This window comes from Theropithecus gelada, chromosome 14, assembly GCF_003255815.1.
Source record: "Theropithecus gelada isolate Dixy chromosome 14, Tgel_1.0, whole genome shotgun sequence".
NCBI classification, from domain to species: domain Eukaryota; kingdom Metazoa; phylum Chordata; class Mammalia; order Primates; family Cercopithecidae; genus Theropithecus; species Theropithecus gelada.
In genome coordinates, this window is record NC_037682.1 from 86721902 (window position 1) to 86743710 (window position 21809).

The following is a 21809-nucleotide window of genomic DNA, read 5'->3' on the forward strand; positions in this document are numbered from 1 at the left end:
GAGCTCGGCAGTTGATTAAATGTGGAGAGCAAAGGATAAAAAGGTCAGAAGTGAATATGACACTTCTCTCTGGATGACTCATATTTGAGAATCTCATTTATAGGAAGAAAAGATGAACTTGGGGAAGAAAGACTGTTTTGGGAAAATGATGTGCCGTATGTACATATAAAACATAGAGCCATCATTACATGAATTTGTAGGAGTGAAGGCTGCCTAGAGATGATCTAGTTCAGCTCTCTCAGTTCACAGAGGAGGATATTGAGGCTCAGGGAGGGAAAGCGATTTGTTTAAGGTCATGCCAGTAGTTAGTGGTAGAATTTTTACTTCCATAATGCTATAATAATATCCTTAATGCACTACTTAATAGTCCTGTTGTGGAATGGGCTAAATTTTTTATTTCATGGAGCTCATGTAGGTATTCTTTTATTGGTTAAATATCTGAGCCCCTATGACATCCAGTCATTGGGCTTTGTTCTGGGGAGACCCAGATGAGAAGACATGATCTTTCCCTTTAAGGAGTTTAGAGTCTTGTATGAATAAATAATTGCCATCTACTGTGAGAATTGCTGCAATGAAGATATATACAAATGGAGTGGGGACATTGGAGAAAGAGGCTTAGGCCTGCAGGGCTGCAGCAGGAAAGGTTTTACTCGGAAGGTAGCTTTGGAGCTATCACTTGTCCAAGAATTTTCCCAAGAGACATGGTAAGATGCGTCTTTCTAGGCAGAGGGAAGACAAGCAAAGGTCCAGAGGCTGGAGAGAGCTAACATGTCTTGGAAACTATATGTACATAAGTGTTGCTGGAGCTTAAACTCCAAAGGGTTGCCAGTGGGAGATGGGAGCAGCATGAAATGTTGTTGGATAGGTAGGTAGTACCTGCTACATCATATGATAGAATGTCAGTTTCATCCTGTAATTGATTATTGAGGAATTTTGGTGCAGAGGAATGACATGATTAGATTTCCCTATTGGAACAATCTTTCAAGGTAGTGTGCCAGATACACTGGGGTCAGAGGGGTGGGTTTGGAAGTGGGAATAAGACGAGTGTCAGGGAAATCGATAAGGAGGCTACTGGAATGACCTGGGTATGTGATGCCGAGAACTTGTAATGCGGAATGAACACACATTTGGTGTCATATCCTGGTTCTGCTTCTTCCTGCCTGGTGGCCTTGGCGATTTACCTTCTGTGAATCTCTCTCCTCACCTGTAAGTTGAGGGAATTAGTATCTACCTCTTAGTGTCATATGTGGAATGAATGAAATAACACATGGAGAGAATTTAGTACAATACCTGGCACATCATATACATGTTTAAAGTATTTCTTGTCCTTGTATTGAAGTTATTAATGATGAACTTGGAGATTGGCACAGGAATAAGAAAGAGGGTTGGCAGAGATGTTGAGAAGGTCAAATGGACAGGCAGTGACTGTCTGGATGTTGGGGTTAAGGGAGAGGAAGGAATTTTGGAAAACCTAGTAGATGAGGCAGGGAATACAGGGGTTGGGATGGATGGGTAAAGACATTTAGGGTGAGGAAGACATGTTAAGTTAGAAGGACTCAGGGCCATCATCTGGCAGTTGTAGATGTATGGGTCATGAGTCAGTAGCTGATGACGAGGGGTGGGTATGATGTCACTGGGAGATGTGTAAAGGTGGAAGAGCACTCAGGACAGAGCTGTGGGAAACACCAGAATTAAAAGGACAGGTGGAGAGAAGGGAGCCAGAGATGGTGCATAGAGAGAGGCAAGAGCCGGGACCAAGAGGTGGGGTGACCTGAAGGCCGAATTAGGAGAGCATTGCAGGAAGAGGGTGACCAACCATGTCAGATGCTTCAGAAAGGTTAAGTGCATATGAGAGCTGGAAAATTCTCATTGGATTTGGTTACTGATCAGAGCAGTGGGGAGGTTAGCGGATGGAGCATTTGGGAAGGGGAGACAACAGCAAGTGTAGGGTACTTACCAAAGACAACTAGAAGAGAAGGAAAAGAGAGATACAGGGTGGTAGTTAGAGGTATATGGGAGGGCCAAGAAAAGGTGGTTTCTTTTGGCTTGATTTGGTTTTCTCTTGTATTTTTTTTAAGATGGGAAAGACTTGGGTATGTTTATGTGATGAAGAGAAAGGGCCAGTGGGGAGATCAGAGGAAAGGGGGGGTCGAAGGATGGAACAGCGTTTAGGGGGAAGCAGAGGAGAGGGAATGGGGAATAGTAGACTCACTCTAAATTGGAGAAGAAAACTCCATGAGACATTGCCAGGTACATGGAGGTGATGGTGCATTTGAAATCTTATTTTTAATTTTGCTGTAGTTAGAATGTTAATTATGTACCACATGGCCACAGGCGTGTATCTCCTGTGGAACTGCCTGATATATTTTTTCCTATGTTTATCTTTTAGTTGAAGATCCTCTTTGTAACTTCCACTCCCCAAACTTCCTGAGGATCTCAGAGGTGGAAATGAGAGGTTCCGAGGATGCAGCAGCTGGAACAGTATTGCAGCGGCTGATCCAGGAACAACTGCGGTATGGCACCCCAACCGAGAACATGAACTTGCTGGCCATTCAGCACCAGGCCACAGGGAGTGCAGGACCAGCCCACCCTACAAACAACTTTTCTTCCACGGAAAACCTCACTCAAGAAGACCCACAAATGGTCTACCAGTCAGCACGCCAAGAACCGCAGGGTCAAGAACACCAGGTGGACAATACGGTGATGGAGAAACAGGTCCGGTCCACGCAGCCTCAGCAGAACAACGAGGAACTGCCCACTTACGAGGAGGCCAAAGCACAGTCGCAGTTCTTCAGGGGGCAGCAGCAGCAGCAGCAGCAGCAGCAACAGCAGCAGGGGGCAGTGGGCCATGGTTACTACATGGCAGGAGGCACCAGTCAGAAGTCCCGAACTGAGGGGAGGCCCACTGTGAACCGTGCCAACAGTGGACAGGCGCATAAGGACGAGGCACTGAAGGAACTGAAGCAGGGTCACGTCCGCTCGCTCAGCGAGAGAATCATGCAGCTGTCCCTGGAGAGGAATGGGGCCAAGCAACACCATCCTGGCTCGGGGAATGGAAAGGGCTTCAAAGCAGGAGGGGGTCCCTCCCCTGCTCAGCCTGCAGGTAAAGTGCTGGACCCTCGGGGTCCTCCACCTGAGTACCCCTTCAAGACCAAGCAAATGATGTCCCCAGTCAGCAAGACCCAGGAGCACGGACTTTTCTATGGTGACCAGCACCCCGGGATGCTCCACGAGATGGTCAAGCCCTACCCTGCTCCTCAGCCTGTGAGAACAGATGTGGCCGTCCTGCGGTACCAGCCACCCCCTGAATATGGGGTAACGAGGTGATTATCAACTGTAGAGGCTTTCCAAATTCAGCAGTCATGTTATTAGCATTTATTATTTTCAGAGCAGATTAGGTTTTTGTCATCAGGCTTTTCTTTTCCTTGTGCATGGTATTTAATGAAACACTTTGTGGCCAGAATGTATAGGGTGAAATAGAGTAGAAGGCAACTGGGAGATTTTCTCCAACCATAGCAGCAGGCAGTTGGGGATTTATGGGTTTAGGGAAGGGACCTCACTTGTTAGCCATCCTTGGGAGCTCTGCCTAGTGGCCTGGCAAAGTAGCAATTTTCCAGTGGCTTTGTGGAGACCGTCCAAACTCCTGGAACATATTATTACCAGAGGGTTTTTTCATTGTAGATTTTAAAGGAAAATGTAGTCTGAATGCTAGAATGGAGGAGTTAAAGGGACTGTAGAAATCACATAGTGCCATCCCTCACTCAACAGATGAGAAATTAAAGCCTGGAGAGATTAATGAATTTCATAGACAGAACTCTGAGGCAACTGGGGGCTACATTCAAGTATCCTGATGGCCAAAATCTATTCATTCCCTTGCCCTAATTCTCCCTACAGCCTTCACTTGTATTCTTCCAGTTGATTGATGGATTCAGCAGCACCTACTGAGTGTATGCTCTACTCTACAGCCCTGTTCCTGGTTCAGAGATGGGGTCCCTGCCCTTCAGGACCCTATAGCATTATCTTGGAGGAAACCAGCATCTGAACAGATCATTGCCATGCAATGTGCTGTTCTAGGACAGAGAATGCTAGGATAACAGGATGGTATAACTCACAACTAGAGGGGTTGGGGAGTGCTTCCCAGAGGAGGTGACATTTGAGTTGGAACTTGAAGGATAAATCAGAATTGTAGGGTAGAGATGAAGTAGCACTATGTGCTGTGCGAGGGAGTGCCGTGTTTTCAGACAAAGATGTCATGAGGATTTTTGTCTGAATGAGTGGCAATAATGCAGAGCACTGGTGGGCCAGGGTGTGGTAAGAAGTGACAGGAGATATGTTTGGACAGGGAAGTTGGGACCCGTTTGGTTGAGGTATGTTTGGACAGGGAAGTTGGTGATGACAGTCTCTGGGTGTCATACTAAGGAATTTAGAATTTATCCATAAGCAATTGGGAAAAGCGGTGTTCTTAGGTAGGGATGGTATGTGGATGTCTAACAGCTGATTTTGGTGGCAGTGCATGGATTAGAGGGAAGGGAGACCGATGCCACAAGGAGCTCCAGGATGCTTTCAGTAGTCCAGATCAGAATTGGTGAGGGTAGCTGAAGCTTGGGCAGTGAGAATAGAGGAGCATTATGTGCTAAGAGAAGTAGGGAAGTAGAATTGACAGGGTTTAGGGATTGGTTAGATACAGAAGTTCTGGAATAGGGAAGATGGAAATAAGGGAATTACGAATCAAGCTCTCAGGAGATAAACTGGGTCTGAAGATGACACTTTGGGAGTCAGAAGTGTTTAGATGTTGCTGACTTTGAAGGAGGAGCAGGGAACATGAACAGAGAAGACACGTGGCCACTGCCTGTTATTGGATATGTCATTTTCATGAAGGGCCTTATTTATCTGTTTCTAAATTGAACAAGCCAGGGTTTCCCCAAACGACCTCAGTGGTTATGTGCAGGACATACCTTGGCTGTACATCTTCTGAAAAAGGAGAGGCTAGAGCTTGGCAGAGGGAGAGTGGCCTGATCTGCCACTGGCTTCCCAGCACTGACACATTTCCCCACATTAGGCTGAGAATGCCAGCTCGGAAGCAGCATAACCAACTATGAGATCTTGGCCAGGCAGGAGAACGCATTCTCCCTAAGTGGGCATAACCCGACTCCTCCCAGGAATCCAAGATGGGACCCAGGAGGCTCTTCTTCCCCCTTTATAGCTCCTTGTGTCATAAATGATCAAACCCCTGGTATTTGCATCACAATGATTTACCACAGGTGTTTAAAATAAGCCATGATGTCATTCCACCGTCATACCAGAGTTTGGCTTATTATATTTCACCCTTTTTCCCGATAATTTACCTCAGCTTCTAGAGCGTGATAGAGGGGAAACTGTCCTGAAATGAAATCCCCTTCCTCTTCTTTGCTTTACTCTTTGTAAAGTAATATATACATACCATAAAATGCTTACAGTGGATCACTTTGCCTTTTGTTATTTGGTAATAGGTGTGATGTGAGGTGGGAGAAATGGTCAGGGGAGGAGGGGAACACTTTTGGAGGTCATTTGTCTCAAAGTTATGACGTTAGAAAGAAGAAGAAATGTGTGAGGGATTTGAGCTGACTGCCAGGCTTGGCAGCTGGTTGATATGACGCATGAAATGTCTCAGGAGACGTAACAGACAGGCCATTGAGGCTGGGCCCCAGAGCCACAAGGCCCCTTTGTGAACAGGGCCATGGCTAGCCAGCATGGCTCCAGTGGTGCAGCCCTTGGCTGACTGGGTAAACAGTGTTGCATCCACACCAGCCCTGCTTCAAACACATTTAACATGGCCCCAACTCCAAGGATTGGACCTAAAACTCAGCAGTGTGTGATGTTCAACTTACCTGTGACCCAGAAGACAAGTAGGGCCCCTTTCATTTCACTGACACATTATCTTGTACTTAAAGGGTTATCTTATTTGTCATTGATCATGATGGTTTAGGAAGCTGCAGGCCATTGTGTACATACATACAACCACATAGACTCCTGGACTAGAAGGAGATGCCTCTGATGGAGATCATGGAGTCCATCTCCCTGGCTGGTGCTACAAACGTGGGCTCAGTGTGTAATGAATATTCAGTGGTTTGGTCCAACCCATTACATTGCTGAGACGTTACTCCTTTTTGCTTAGAGGCAGAAAGTTCCAAAGAGACAAGTGATAGAACTTATGAGAAGAGTAAGAATTTGAATTTTTTGTGATCACTCTTGACTCACCGTAGCTTACAAATTCTCTCACCTGCTCTGATGCCCTAAAGATGGAGATGTTTGGTAGATGATTGTTAAGGCCCTTTAGGCTCCTTTCATGGGAACTCTCTGGGAGATGAGGCCTTGACCTCGTTGACTTGACCCACCTTGGCCCATGTGGGTGAGCTACTGTAGCTGGTGGGGATGGGAGTGCTAAGGCAGCAGAGGCCTGCAGGGAACATGTGCTGGCTATGGATGAAGGCTCTGGTTTTCCTCTTGTTCCACTATACATTTTCCTCAACCTGAAAGTGTAAATGGATAAGAATGAGGACAAGATGGGAATTAGACAGGTTGTTACTGTGGAGAATTGTGACCACCCTCACCCCCTAGCAAAGGCAAGCATTTGGATATTAATTCTGACTCTTTGTGGAAACAGACCACTTACAGAAGTAGTGACTTGGTTTATGCAATCTGCACTGTTAATGGAAACAAATGCATGAATGAATACCAAGGGATGATCTGATTTTTATCAAAGCAGTTTGGAATATATTAGTCAACATGTATATTTGTTTTCCAAAGAAAGCTATCCATATTTCAAAAAATTTGGGAACTAGAGATGCTGAAAAATTACTTACAATATCCAACTTTCATAATACACCCACTAACATTTTTCCTGTACAAATTAATTTTTTCACATTATAATCATAAATTATATTGTTTAGTATCCTAGCTTTTGAAAGATAGCATTGTATCACAAGCTTTTTTCCTCAATCCTTTATATTTTCAAAACCAACATTATTATTGCTGTATAATGTGTCATAAAGTATACCATTTACACCATTTTCTCCATAATAGAGTGAACAACATCATGCATATCAAATTATCTATGTTTTGGCTTACTTCCTTAGGAATCATTATTTAGAAATGAAATTATTGGGTAAATTATAATAAACATTTAAAAGCTTCTGATGCCAGAAAACTTTGTAAAAATATTACAATGCCTGTTTTACTGCACTTTGACCATGTTAGTTATTACATCATTATAATTGCAAAATCTTTGCTAATTTAATAGGCAAATAGTGTTTTGTTGTTGCTGTTGTTGTCTTGAGATGCCTGTCACTCAGGCTGGAGTGCAACAGCACAGTCACAGCTCACTGCAGCCTCTACCTCCCAGGCTCAAGTGATCCTCCCACTGTAGTCTCCCTAGTAGCTGTGCTTAGAGGCATGTGCTACCATGCCCAACTAACTTTTGTAATTTTTTTTTGGTAGAGATGGGGTTTCATCATGTTGGCAAGACTGGTCTTGAACTCCTGGGCTCAAGCAATCTATTCACCGTGGCCTCCCAAAGTGTTAGGATTACAGGTGTGAGCCACTGCACCCTGCCTGCAAATAGTCTTAACTTCCTATTTGAACTCATTATAACTAGCTAGGTTAATTTTGAGGGGAGGGAAGTATGCTTTGCTATTTAGATTTATTTGATCTCAAAAATAGGCTTTTTATGTTTCTTGTTCTTAAGACTTGTATATTATAATGGATTCAGCATAAACTAAAATCTGTTTTTTTCTAATACTTGCTCTGATTGTCCATTTTCTAGAACTCCGTCTTCACCCTTAGCGGGTGACAATGGAGCCTTTGTGGTAGTGGTAGCAAGAGGAAGAATACTTACTGTGTGCCAGGCACTTTGTGTGGGTTACTCATCTCCCTTAATCTTTACAACAACTCTAAAGAGTGGGTACTGTTAATATCACAATTTTTACATACAATAAAAACTTAGGCTTAAAGAGTGAGATTAACTAACTTAATAACAGCCTGCAGCTTGGAAGTGCAGGAGCCAGGTGCAAACCTGGAACTCTTTGTGCACACTGCGTCTCCCACGAGTGTAAACACTTGGCCACTGTACTTTGCAGTGGAGCCACAGATTTAAGCTTTCACTTGGGGTCACTAAATCTGGTGAATTTCTAATCAGATTTATAGAATATATCACATGTGATGTCCAGCCTGTGCTCTGCCCACCTTCTGTTTTTTTCAACAGGACCAGAAATCTGGTGAAGTATTCTAGACTGTAGGCGAAAGCTGTCTGGATACCTCTTTTTCTTCTGATACCTGGGAAGACTGTCACAGACCAGACTTAATGGGGCTGACAGCTCTGGGTGTGGGCTTTCGTCTGTCTTTTGGTTTGCTTTTATTTGGAGGTGCTTTCATTGCTAGGGGGAGGGTTGTGGGTTTTCTTTAGACATTTTTATTAGAATGTTTCCATTATGGAAGATGATAAATACTAATTTAAGACTAATTTGTGTTTTAGGCAGTATCAGTTTGGAAAAAGACTAAGAATGACTCCTGTCAATGAAAAGAACACTTAAGGCTCTATTTCCACTCTCTCAGCCTGTGCATTGCCTTGTTCAGCATAGGGGACTTGATTTACTAGCTTCCCGGAAGTGGAGAGAAGAGTGGTTACTGTTTATTAATATTTTGTTCATCTATGAATACGTTAATTTGATTTTTTGGTATGTAGATAGATATTTTATAAAAGCATGACATGGTAGTGTTTGGCCCAGCCCTCCTATCCTGGGTTGATTAAAATATAAGATGATGTCAAAGCCAGAGGAGCTGTGGATTTCCTATCGTAGAGCAGGCTTCTTGCCTTGTCACAGGACAGCCATCACCACCACCTTCTTTCTCATCAGGGCAGGGGGCTTGCAGTGTCATACATTAAGTGAGGGAACCTGTGGTATGACCTAGTCCCCAAATCACTATTTTCCTTTAAAAAATGCATTATGCATTTTCCCCCAGAAAACCTGATTTGGTTTTATTGAAGATAGAGTCAGAGGCACTGACATTCTCTGGGTACATGCCCACTGACAGTGCAGGGAGGAGGGACAAGTAAAGTGGGGGCAGCCCAAGGGTACATTTGGCAAATTAAAGATAACGCCTATCCTCAGGGAACCCTGTCAGCTCAGCAGTGCAGCGAGTCCAGTCTAAACACGAACAAGCATGGAGATATTTGCTAAATCACAGGCCTTACTCCTAGTGGGCTCTGTGTTTGGAATGTGCTGTATTACAAGAAAGAAGGTTTGGTGGTCCTGTCTTACTTTGTGTTGGACATGGCTGGAGGAGGGAGGAGAATTTTGGGAGTAAGTGTATGTTTCCAAAATGGGGAATTATGATTTGCAGTTTATGCAATCATGAAAATGAATTGCTTTGTGGGATGAAAAGGTAAGCCAGACCCAGGGCTGTTGGATTAAAAACGATGCATTGCCCTTAACGAAAATGAGGCCATAGAGCCTTATTTAAATTCCACCAGCTAAACATGTGTTTTGAATACCAGCATGGGAACTCAGGAGTTTCTCCAGTATTTAAGCTGAATTATGGCTGGATGAACAAAATAAAATGCCCTGTGTGTCCTGACAAACGGCTCTGCAGCCTGGGTATTTCAAGAAGCTAGGGTCAAGTTCAGGTTACTTTCTCAGGAAACCTAACAATTCCAACTGTAATGCATTAAATGAGTGACTTCTCTAAACAGGAGGGTTATCTGTAGCCACCCTGGATAGCAATGATTCTGATCTTAGTTTACCCAAGAGTAGAGTCTTCATTTGAACAGTTATGAGATTTAAGGTGTCTACATGATCAAAGGGGCCCAGGTGGGGAGTTCCATGAGTTTGCAAAAAAAAAAAAAAAAAATTCAGGGGGTTTGGGTTCTGGCTCTTCCTTCTGGTAGCAAATTGCGTAAGTTCTAGAGCCTCCGTTTCCTTATCTGCTAAATGTTACAGCTGATTTTTTTCCCTAAAGCTATTAGGTTGGTGCAAAAGTAATTGTGGTTTTTGCCATAATAACTGATTTTCTTCCTTAGATAAATAAAACATATTCATTGCACAAAATTTAGAACTACAGATAACTTCCATTCCACCCCCCAAAAGAAAGAAAATAGAAATTGCCTCAGTCTTATTATCCAGAGATACCACTGTTAAATCCTCTGTTCACTATGTTGCTTCAAGGACCAGAAAATTATAGGAAAATACTGTAAGTTGCAAAGCCGTATATAAATAAGAAGTATTTTTACTGAGTCAACGGAATTCAAATTTGAACCTCTTCACAGCCAAGAAGCCCTATATTATTTAACCTCATTTAAATTTCATTTTGTTTACATTTTTCTGATTATTAAAATAACAATGCTGAGTTTTTGGGTTATCTATGTTTTCTAATTTTTCTATATATAATGTACATGTATTATTTAGATAATAAAATTTTTTTAAGTAGCCATACATGTTCATTGTAGAAAATGTGTAAAGAACAGAAAAGTATCAAGAGTAGAAGAAAAATCTGTAGTCCCATTACTTGTAGTAATAGCTCCTTCTGGTCTTTTTTTCCTTTTGTAATAGTTCCTTGCAGTCTTTTTTCTTGGGATTATTTTTTACAAAGGCAAAAGCCAGATATGTATTATATCTTGAGAAATTTGTTAATATTGATAAACTGAGAAATGTTTTGATTTTAATTTCTCTATTAATTTTGCATAGGAAAATGTGTACTTAGCCCCTGCATTTTCTCTTTATGAATTACTTTACTACATCCTTTGTCTGTTTACCCATTGATTGTTTTTCTTTTCCTGCCATGTTTTGCAAAATTTTTGTCAAACAAGCTGTGTTTTATTACATATTAGCCTGATGGCCTAATTATAGATGAACATAGAGTTTAATACATTGAGTTTGGCTTGCTTATCACCATTCATGCTTGAGGATCTGGAGACCACAGAGTGGGAACAGCTAGTCTGTTGCATGAGTTGCTCTGATGCTCACTGAAATCTGGAACTGGCTCTCCAGAACCAGGCCTTCTGGGGTACATGCACAATGGTCTAGACCAGCACTCACTGTTCAATAGAAATGTAACGTGAACCACATATCTCATTAAACATTCTCTAGCAGTGACATCTTAAGAAGTTTGAAAGAGACAAATGAAATTAATTTTAAAGCATAGTTTAGTTAACTCATTTAGAAACATTAAAAAAATTTAGTTAACCCATTATATCCAAAATACTGTCATTTTAATAGGTAATCAATATTAAAAACTCTCAGTGAGGTATTTTCCTTTTCTACTAAGTCTCCAGATTCTTTTTTTTTTTTGAGATGGAGTCACTTTGTCGCCCAGGCTGGAGTGCAGTGGCTCGATCTCGGCTCACTGCCACCTCCGCCTCCTGGGTTCAAGTGATTCTCCTGTCTCAGCCTCCCAAGTAGCTGGGACTACAGGCACGTGCCACCACGCTTGGCTAATTTTTGTATTTTTTAGTAGAGATGAGGTTTTACCATGTTGGCCAGGCTGGTCTCGAACTCGTGACCTCAAGTGATTCACCCACCTCGGCCTCCCAAAGTGTTGGGATTACAGAATGAGCCACTGTGCCTGGCCCTAAGTCTTAAAGTTCTGATGTCTGTTTTACCCTTAGAGCACATCTCAGTTCAAACTATCCACATTTCAAGTGCCCAGTAGCCTAGTGGCTAGTGGCCACCGTCTGGACAGTGTAGGACTAGAAGGAATGAGAATCTGTGTCTGAGAGCATGTACTGACATGCACCGACATCAGTCCAGACCATGCTCTGGTTGTGCATGGCATTGCATTCCGTGGTGCTGGATCATGCCGTGATTCCTCACACAGGCTGTAGGGACAGGGACTGTGATTCTTAGCTCATGGTCTTCGAAGAGGAAGGGCAATCCAAGGGTGGTGCTTCTTGCCTGTCTTCTGTCATCCATTAGCAGTGTGTCATGATAACAGAAGCTAACCATTATGAAGTGCTTTCCTAAAGAGAGACACTAAGCACATCATCTCATTTCATTCTCACAATAACTCTGTGAAGTAGGTACTATTATCACCATTTAATGGCGAAGAGGTTAAAACTTGTCCATGATTACAAGGCTAAAGAAGGGCAATCCTAGCATAAAAGAAAGAGACCCTGAGGTATTAAGGAACAGTGCACTCCTGTACCCACATGGTGGGGTACCCTGATGAGGTGGGAATATGGTGGGCTCTAGGCCCATTATTTGCCTTGTACAGACTGTGAGTTCTGTGGTTTGTCATGTGAATCCTCTGAGCCTTGATTTGGATGCTCATAAAATAGGATAATACCATATATGGAATGAGAGCAGTGAATGCTGGGTGAATGTTTGTGAGAATTAAAGAACACAGTGATGTAAAGTGCTATTTATTCAAGGCACATTTATTTGCAAGCATAATGTAAAAACGTGAGTTTTTTTATGAAGGCTTGTTGTATGCAGAGGAGCAAATGGACGGTTGATCAGATGTTACTGATGACCTTGTTTCCTCAATCCGAATATGTCATTGCTCCAGTTTGAGCTGCCTTCTGTGACCTCAAATTCATGAGAAGAAGGGCAGTGGCACCGAGCTATGTTATCATATTGGCAACTTTATGATTCCAGAGTCCACTTATAATATCCAGAACAAATCTAAATGCCAGAGAGCTCTCCCTTAATATAGTGTTGAAGGTTTATCTATTTATTTGAAAACCCCTCAAGCAGATATGGTCTAACTTACTCTTAAGCTTCAGGACTAAATCAATTGATAAAAGTTTATTGGGTGCCAACTCAGTGTAAGTCATAATTGTCTGTCTTTAGAAAACTTGCATGTTAATGATAAGGGAGAAAAGATGCACATATATAAAATATTCAGTGGTATTATTTTAAATAGAAATTTAAGAGAACCAGTAACATGACATAAAGCCAGTGAGGGTGACTCAGGCAGAGTTGTAAATTCAGAGGAAAGAAATGGATACAAATTCTGGGAGTTGGGCTGTATACAGCATGGCCCAGATCAGGGGTGTTCAGTCTTTTGGCTTCCTTGGGCCACACTGGGAGAAAAAGAATTGTCTTGGGCCATACATAAAATACACTAACACTAACAATAGCCGACGAGCTTAAAAAAAAATCGCAGAAAAGTCTCATTGTGTTTTTAAAAAGTTTACGAGTTTGTGTTGGGCTGCATTCAAAGGCGTCCTGGGCTGCATGTGACTCGCATTGGACAAGCTTAGCCCAGATCATTGACAATGGAGGACCAGCCTAGGAGGCTATATTTTGTCTCTTACACATAGCTTTTAAATTCATATGATTTCGGTTTTTCATATATAACTGTGGACTTGGGAGAAGAGGCACTTGCAGCCCTGCTCAGACATATTTAAATAGTCAGTCAGTTTGGTAGCAGAGGGAAAAAACAGTCACTTCCTGTGTGTTCCAAAGCTCATGTGGTTCCTAGAGAAAGGAGAAAGAGCTGTTGTTTGACCTCCTGAACCTGGGTTTTCTCATGAAAATAGGGGCAGTGGTGTCTGTCTCATTTCTGTGAGAATTAAGCAAGATGATGGAATGTAGTGCCTAGGAAATAGCACAGACCTTCAATAAATGCTAGTTGAATCCTCTTTGTAGGCAAGATATTAGCCTGAGAGCAGATAATAATGTTGAATGTAAGTTCCAGTTTGAGAAAACAACTCAGAGGCAGGCTGCTAGCCCTCCTGCTTATCTGAGGTTACCCATTTAGGGTGTAGAGCGTGGACACAATGATGGCTCCGATTGGGCCGCAGGTGAGCGTTAAGAACTCAGGAGCACAGGTCCAGAGGATGGCTGCCTTCCCTTTTGCATTCACCAGTGTAGAGAAGTAGTTCACTGCAGGGACTCTGGAATTGGAAAGCTCAGGCCTGAATCTTGTTTATGCCTGTGTCATCTTTATCTGTTTCTATATTTTGCAGGTTACCATCCTGTGTGTTGTTTTCTTCTTCTGAATAAGCTGACAGTGATATCTGTTCTATAAAGGTCAAAATGCAATGATGCATGTAGCAGTGGATACCCTGGTGGCTGGATTGCAAAAACTGTTCAATAAATGTTTGCCATCATAGAAAAAATTTACCAGGCTTCTCATGAATGTCCAGTGTTAGACTCTGTATTAGGGGCTGTGGGATACAATGATAATAATTATAATCATGGTAAGAACATCTAACATTTGTGCAGTGCTTACTGTGTATCAGACTCTAACAACTGTATAAGTGGCATTGTAGTCCCATGAAACGGAGACACAGGATGTCTAGTAAGCTTCCTCTCTGATTTCATAATCTAATAGGGAAACAGGCTCACAAATAGACAATTAGAGCATGGAGTTCTAGTCACAAGTAGTTTATCAATAAGTGTGGGCTCCCATCCTTTCTTTTCCCCTTTTCTTTTTTTGAGACAGAGTCTCGCTTTATTGCCCAGGCTGGAGTTCAGTGGCACAATCTTGGCTCACTGCAAGCTCCGCCTCCCGGGTTCACGCCATTCTCCTGCCTCAGCCTCCCGACTAGCTGGGACTACAGGTGCCCGCACAGCGCCTGACTAATTTTTTGTATTTTTAGTAGAGACGGGGTTTCACTGTGGTCTCGATCTCTTGACCTTGTGATCCGCCCGCCTCGGCCTCCCAAAGTGCTGGGATTACAGGCGTGAGCCACCGCGCCCAGCCTCTTTTCCCCTTTTCTTTGTGTCCCCATTACTAGGACGTGTTTATCCTGATAGGGGCCCATCAATAACATTATCTTTGCAAGCCGAGGATGGGCTGTTTCATAGCACTGGTATGATTTTCTGTGAAATTGTCCTGTTCCCTCCTGATACTCTTTCTCCCTCATTTGCACTAAGCTCAGATCTGCTTATACAGAACCTTGAGCTCACTCACCCCAGCTGGCTGAGCAGTGGAGCCAAGGAATAGAAGTTTCTGTCCTGCTTGCACTTTGTCCATCCTAATGTGGTATTTATTAGCATGAATGTGTAACTGAGTTATTTGTGAGGCCAGTGCTCTCTGATAGAAAACTTCCCATTTTGAAAAAGCCCATTCTTTTCTGTCCCTTAAGCTTGGCAAACCTGCCTTTTCTGCACTGTCATTCAGGTAACTAGTCACCATCACTGACGACGTATGCTGGCATCAAGAAAGCACTGTCGCCTGATTTTGGCCTCTCTCCTTGGTTTTCCTTGTAATCGCTACATGACATAAAAAGATGGAGAAGATAAGCTCCCAGTTGACCATAAGTGACTTCCAAATCCCAGAGTTAAATGCTAAAAGATGGAAGCCCCACCCGAAGCTACCTGAGTAGGAGGGGAGGGAGTTGTAGACTCATCTGTGCCCACCTCAGCCTGCAGGAGACAGCTGCGTTTCTTCTTCACATTAAGTGAAGTGTGAAGGGGAATACTCAGGAGGTGAGAATGGGTTTCTGCCCTTTCATTTGAAAGCAGTGGTGTATTTGTGGTATTTTGACTCTTACCAAGATAACCTCTTTCCCTGAAAATTGTATTATTGTAGGATTTAGCCAGCCTGCAGGAAGCACTGACTCAGTGACAGATGTGTGGTGTTTTGTGTCCATTCCTGATCGAAGCTCCTGTGACCTGAGGTGAAAGCGGGGCATTGTGAATTTCACTCTTGTGGTGGAGTTGGACCTCTTTGTACATATGAGACGACGTGTATATTCACACACACTTCAGCGTGGAAGGGGCACAAATTCACCAAGATGCAGAAACGCTTTGTGTCTAAAGAGATGGCAGGTTATGCAGTGGGTGTGTAGCGAGAGAGAGGAGGGATGATTTAGGTGTCCCCGCTGATAACATTCCTTTCTGAAAACTGCGGATGATTGCAAGGTGAAGTCACTTATGGAATAAAGAATTGCATTGAGCTCTCCAGTTCTTTACCTTGCCTGGAGAACTTTGATCCCAGTTATTTCAACATGAAATGGAAGGGCTGCTAAATTGAAGGCCTAAAGAAATCCAGCTGGGAAATACATCCTGAGCCCAGAGGGAGTGTCTTGAGTTTAGTTAGCAAGCAAGGCCTGAGGCTAATTACTCTGTTAGGATCTGTTGGACTTATTCCGAGGCAATTTATGTGAAGGTCTGCGTATCCATGTAGGGAAGGCTGAAGTGATCCTTGTCAAATTGTCTTCTAGAGTTTGATATTTAGCTGTTAGGAGTTGCATTCAGAGGAAACCTGGCTATGAGAAATACTTACAAAATGAGAGATACAGAGGCTGACAGGCTCGCAAACATTTCAGCAAATATACTTAAAAGGAAAATATAAGGCTAGGTGACCTCCTGTGGAGAATGGGGGTAGCTCTGAGTGCTTTGGCTGTGGATGGCTACAAGTTATGGAAGGTCGCACATGTCACTGTTACTGGTTAGAAGCAGCTGGCTCTTCAGAGGACTGACTCAGCCCTTTGATACGGAATGTGGATGATTTGGGGTTTCATGCTAATGCTTAGTATCTAACCTGCAGTTCCCCGATTGCGACCCAGTGGTTGAGATTAAGAGGAAAATGAGTTTCCCAAATCTCTGCAGAAGAGAGACAGCTGTGGTTGGAGAACTACACATCAAGACTTTGTTTGCTTTTGTGAATGGCAAATAAATCTCGGGACCCCAAAATCACTAAGCCAAAGGGAAGAGTTGAGCTGGGAACTGTATCAGACAAACCTGTCTCCTATTTTATTCTTAAGATAGCTACAAAGATAAAACAACACAAACAAAAAACTATTTACTTTCCTCACAATTTGCCCACAAGGAAATTCCTTATGAACAAAGGACAGACACAACTCAGAATCATCCCTGTTTACCTGACAAATGCATGTGATTCTTTCTCTGCCCTATTGTTTCACTAAGCCAGACTAAGGCATAAGTGACTCTTCTTTTACCCTCCTGTCACATGTAAATTGTGTATTCAGTTGAAAGCTAATCAGAGACTCAAAATAATGCAACAGGTTGTCCCTTATCTACCTATAACCTGGAAGCCCCCTCCCCCACTTCAAGTTGTCCTGCCCTTCTGAACCAACCAATATACATCTTACATTCATTGGCTGTGTCATGGGTGCATTCTTTTTTTTTTTTTTTTTTTTGAGACGGAGTCTCACTCTGTCGCCCAGGCTGGAGTGCAGTGGCCGGATCTCAGCTCACTGCAAGCTCCGCCCCCCGGGTTTACGCCATTCTCCTGCCTCAGCCTCCTGAGTAGCTGGGACTACAGGCGCCCGCCGCCTCGCCCGGCAAGTTTTTTGTATTTTTTAGTAGAGACGGGGTTTCACCGGGTTAGCCAGGATAGTCTCGATCTCCTGACCTCGTGATCCGCCCATCTCGGCCTCCCAAAGTGCTGGGATTACAGGCTTGAGCCACCGCGCCCGGCCGCATGGGTGCATTCTTAAACTTGACAAAGTAAACTTTCTAAATTGATTGAGATCTGTCTCAGATACTTTTGGGTTCACAAGTTGGAAACCTGAAGGGATTCTGAGTGGTGGTTCCTCTGTCCTTTGGCAAATCTCCTACGGTTGCTTGGTAGCAGCTTAAGCTACCTTTATGGCTCAGATCAATAGGACAATTTGCTGAGGCCTGGGAACTCCCCCTCCAGAGAATCCCTGATCTCCCCAATGTGATCGAGATACAAAGTTTATTTTGCTGTACAGCTCCTTTTCTGGAGTCTTGCTTTCTTCCAACAAGGAAGGCAAGTTTTTGTACATGATGGAGTGCAGGTAATGCCTTTCTGGAGTTTTAGCTTGCTTCCAACAGGGAAGGCAAGTTAGAGATTTTTCCTGTTTCTTAGATGGTAGAGAGCAGTCATCAGCCTGAGGCCCACTCCTTGATTAAGTAGCTGAATTGGGGTTTTGTCTTGGCTAAATTTAACAACCAGCTGGTCTTAATTTCTCCTTACCTTTAAAGTGCTCAGTAATTGTATGAATTGTGAGATTGTTTGTTTTGCATAACTGTTTTGTTGTTGTTGCTGCTGCTTGTTTGTTTCTGTTGTTGTTTCCATCTTTTTCCTGTTGGGTTTGACCAGCTCTGTCTGATTTGATCAAATCCAAGGGAGAGTTTCAAATTATGGTGAACAAGGCCTCTGAATTGGCTAAATTCCCACAACTGAAAAAAAAAAAAATGGGAAAAGGAAAATGACAGCCAGCAAAAGGAAAAAAAAAAAATTCTTTTTTTTTTTTGGTTTGGGAGATGGAGTCTTGCTGTGTCGCCCAGGCTGGAGTACAGTGGCGTAATCTTGGCTCGCTGCAACCTCCACCTCCCAGGTTCAAGCGATTCTCCTGCCTCAGCCTCCTGAGTAGCTGGGACTACAGGCACCCACCACCACGTCCGACTAATTTTTTTGTATTTTTTGTAGAGACAGGTTTCACCATGTTAGCCAGGGTGGTCTCGAACTCCTGACCTCAGGCAAAGCACCTGCCTCGAAAGTGCTGGGATTACAGGCTCCAGCGCAGGCCTGAAAGATTTTTGATTTTGACCACCTGAGGGACTTTTTTACATAACAAGGGCACCTTTATTTACGTAACAAGCCAAGCCAAACTGGAGTAGCAATGGCCGTTGCCCCACTCTGCAGTTCAGTAGCTAAAGGTAGCTAAGGTTCCGCCCCCAATTTTTTGTCACCACGACAGCCTGGGTTTAGTTCCTAAATCAAGCTCTTTCTGCTTTGACATTTGTATTAGTTTTGAAATATCAGCAATTTGTTTTAGCTAAAATATGGTAATGAGATTTAAAAGTTTTTTTTTCTTAAGTAGCTCAATGGTTAGCAGTCAATTAAAAGCTAATATCCAAGATATGTATGTGTGTGTCTGTGTGTGTGTGTGTGTGTGTGTGTGTGTGTGTGTGTGTGTGTGGCTTTTATTTTCTCTCCTAGGATGTTTCTTTTTTTTTTTGAGAAAACGTTTTTTTCTCTTCCCAGTTGACTGAATTCTGTTTTCCCCATTTACTTCTGCTCTCTCTCCTTTCTCTTGCCACACTCTGCTGCATAAAGGAACTGAAATAGTTTCTAATAGCCCAGGATTCCTTAAAGAAAACAGAGAAGGCACCGGACTCCCTTTTGGGGAGAAACCTCTGTTTTTCCTTATGGAACCCCAAGAGTGTAAACAGATATGTTGGTCTCAGATCTTAAACTGCTTGCTTTGGTAGTGTATTACCTCATTTCTTTTCTTTTCTTTTTTTTTTTTTTTTTGCACTAAAATAGTTATTGTAGCAGAGATTACTCTGGGGTGTTTAAGGTAAGAAAGAGTGTAGTTTAGACACCTAGAGAAATGTCTTTGTTTGAAAAAAAGTGCACTGTGAAAGTGTCACATGGTCTAGCCCTATACTAGTTCTCTTTTTGGAGACCCAGGATTCAGTGTGGGCTCTGCCCAGAGCTCACAGATCCAGTTAAAAGACAGACTAAATTTAGAACTACCTATCTAAATAAAACTGGTTTCCTTATACAATTCTATGATAGATTTCTATAATTTTATGTTTGACTTGGCATCCATTTTTAATCTCCCTGTAGTACCACCAGACTCTTTCTCTCTGTACCTTGAGATAATATAAATTTCACTATCTGATTTTTCACCTAAGAGTTGGTCCTTTAAGATGGAAATTTAGTGCTATATAGCTGACATCTGCCTGGAGTAATAAAATAGGTTATCAAGAAATTGGAAGTCTAAAATAGTAGGAAAAAAGTTGTTATGAATCTATAAGATCTATTTCTATCTACGTGTGTAATATATCTGTGTATTTGTGTCATGTATATGTTTCACTACTAAAAATACATAAAAGCTCTAATTGGCTTAAAGGAAAAAGTGCTTAAATCAAACACTTTATCAGAAAAAAATAGACTTTGAGCCAAATGTTTTTTCAAGTTTGTGGGTAAACTTAAGTAAATTTTTAATAAATAAGCTAGTTTTAAAAGTGTTTGTGAAATGTAATTAGAAATGGCTTCAGAATTGTCAACATACATTATTGTTTAGATTCATTGGTAAAGTGGCTTAATATTTATCTCTGCTAGATGTAAAAATTTGGCATGAGGGCTATAAAGTTATGAATGTAGCACAAAGGAAAATTATCTTTATGTAAAATTTGATAAATAAGGAATTCAATATTGTCCAGTAAATGAAAACAGCTAAATCCTGAGTTACTGGCAAAAACAAATAAAAATTATCTAAAGTTAAGGTTCTTAGGAAAACCTGAACTCCACTGGTTACAAAATGGTTAACATTTTTAACAATAACTATCACAGTTTTAATAAGTAATCTGGGTGAAAAAACAATTAATTAGATAAATGTAGTGGAATAAATGCCTACAAATAAACTTACCATATAATTTAAAATCTAAAGTTAAATAATACATATTCATTGAATGTCTGAGTCATTTCTAATTTTTAAATAAATTATAGAAAAATGTTTTTCTAAAAAAGAAATGTGTTCTTATTTAAAGGAAAATAATTTTTGTCTAATTCAAAGTTTATTTAAAAGTTATTGATAAAACAAGGTAATGGTAACCAGTATATAAAAGCATTGTAAAAAAAATTATAACTATAAAAAGGTATTTTTGGCAAGAAAGGTTAAAAAGGAAAATAATTTTGTATGAGAAAGAATCTTATATGGTAAATTTTTATCCTAGAATAAAATGACTGGTTAAGAAAGAAGGATGTTCAGGATACACCAGAAAGTCCAAGTATGCCATGAATAGTCTGTGTAAGTCATAATAAGATTTGTAAAAATAAAGTTTTATGGGGGAAGAAAAACTTTATATGATCAAGTTGTCTGTAATTAAAGAGAAATTATTTATAATGGTCTTTCTAGAGATTGCATTTTGATATTTTAAGAAAACACTTATGCACTAAAGAATTGGGTAGTACAATGAAACTTTCTGAAGGTATTGATTTACCCTTAACAAAATTACAAAACATTTTACTTTTTTTAACCCAAAGTTTAACTTTTATTGTGTCTTGCTGTTTCAGCTTTCTCTCCCCTTTTAAAAGCCCTGAAATAGTTAAATATCTCCTTCAACTCACTTTTGGCTTCCGTAAGTTTTATTCCTCAGGTGCTGTTTGTTTGTTGTGGCCTCATGCTAAAAATGTTTTATCCTAAAGGCCTAAAGGAAGTGTCTTCTCCAGTGTATCAGTCTGTGCTCTTGGCTTTAGATGGTTCTATGAATCTAAAATTTTTCACTTGTTACCTAAGAAACACTCTTTCTATGTCTAATTGAAATACCCTTTTTATTAGTTTGACTTTCAGGTTATTGATATTAAAAGGACACCCCACAGGGAATAGCAGTGGCACTGCAGAAGATCTTTTCTTTTGTCGTTTTGTAACTGGCCTAACAAACACATTTTATGTTTTATTGAAATAATTCCTATACCATTGTTATTAAGTTTTGGTTTGCTTAGAAAAAACTGAGATTAAAAATTTTTTCAAGTTAAAGTTATCACATTCATATAACTCTCTGTATTTTGCTTTTAAAGTCCTTGTGTCATTAAGTTACAGAGCTTTGACTTCTGGGTCTAAACAGGACACCAAGTCCTCTTCAGTCTTAAACCCTGACAGCAGTTAAAACCTCATCTTCAGATCCGGTAGAAGATGCCAACCAAAATAAACTGTGTTTGTAAGACACAGGGCCAGAAATTAAAACTATCCAACTCCTCAAGACCCACAGACTATTGTGGAAGAGGTGGGCATGAGATTGTAAGGGCCAATGTTGAGGGAGAAAATTAGTTCAGTTTCTCTATAAATTAACCATTAATACCAAATGACACTGATGCAAGACCAGCCTATGAGCCCCTGTGTCAGATGAACATGATTTTTTTGGAGCATTAACTCACTCCTT

The 21809-nt window shown here is 41.5% G+C and overlaps 1 protein-coding gene across 3 annotated transcripts in view; it reads left to right on the plus strand.

Moving 5' to 3' along the window:
* The window catches only part of AMOTL1 (angiomotin like 1), a 174132-nt gene that overhangs the window by 92320 nt on the left and 60003 nt on the right, over positions 1 to 21809 (plus strand). For all 3 annotated transcript variants that reach the window (XM_025355921.1, XM_025355922.1, XM_025355923.1), the window contains one exon: positions 2390 to 3323. In XM_025355921.1, the coding sequence (XP_025211706.1) occupies positions 2390 to 3323 (934 nt within the window). The remainder of the gene's footprint in view (positions 1 to 2389; positions 3324 to 21809) is intronic.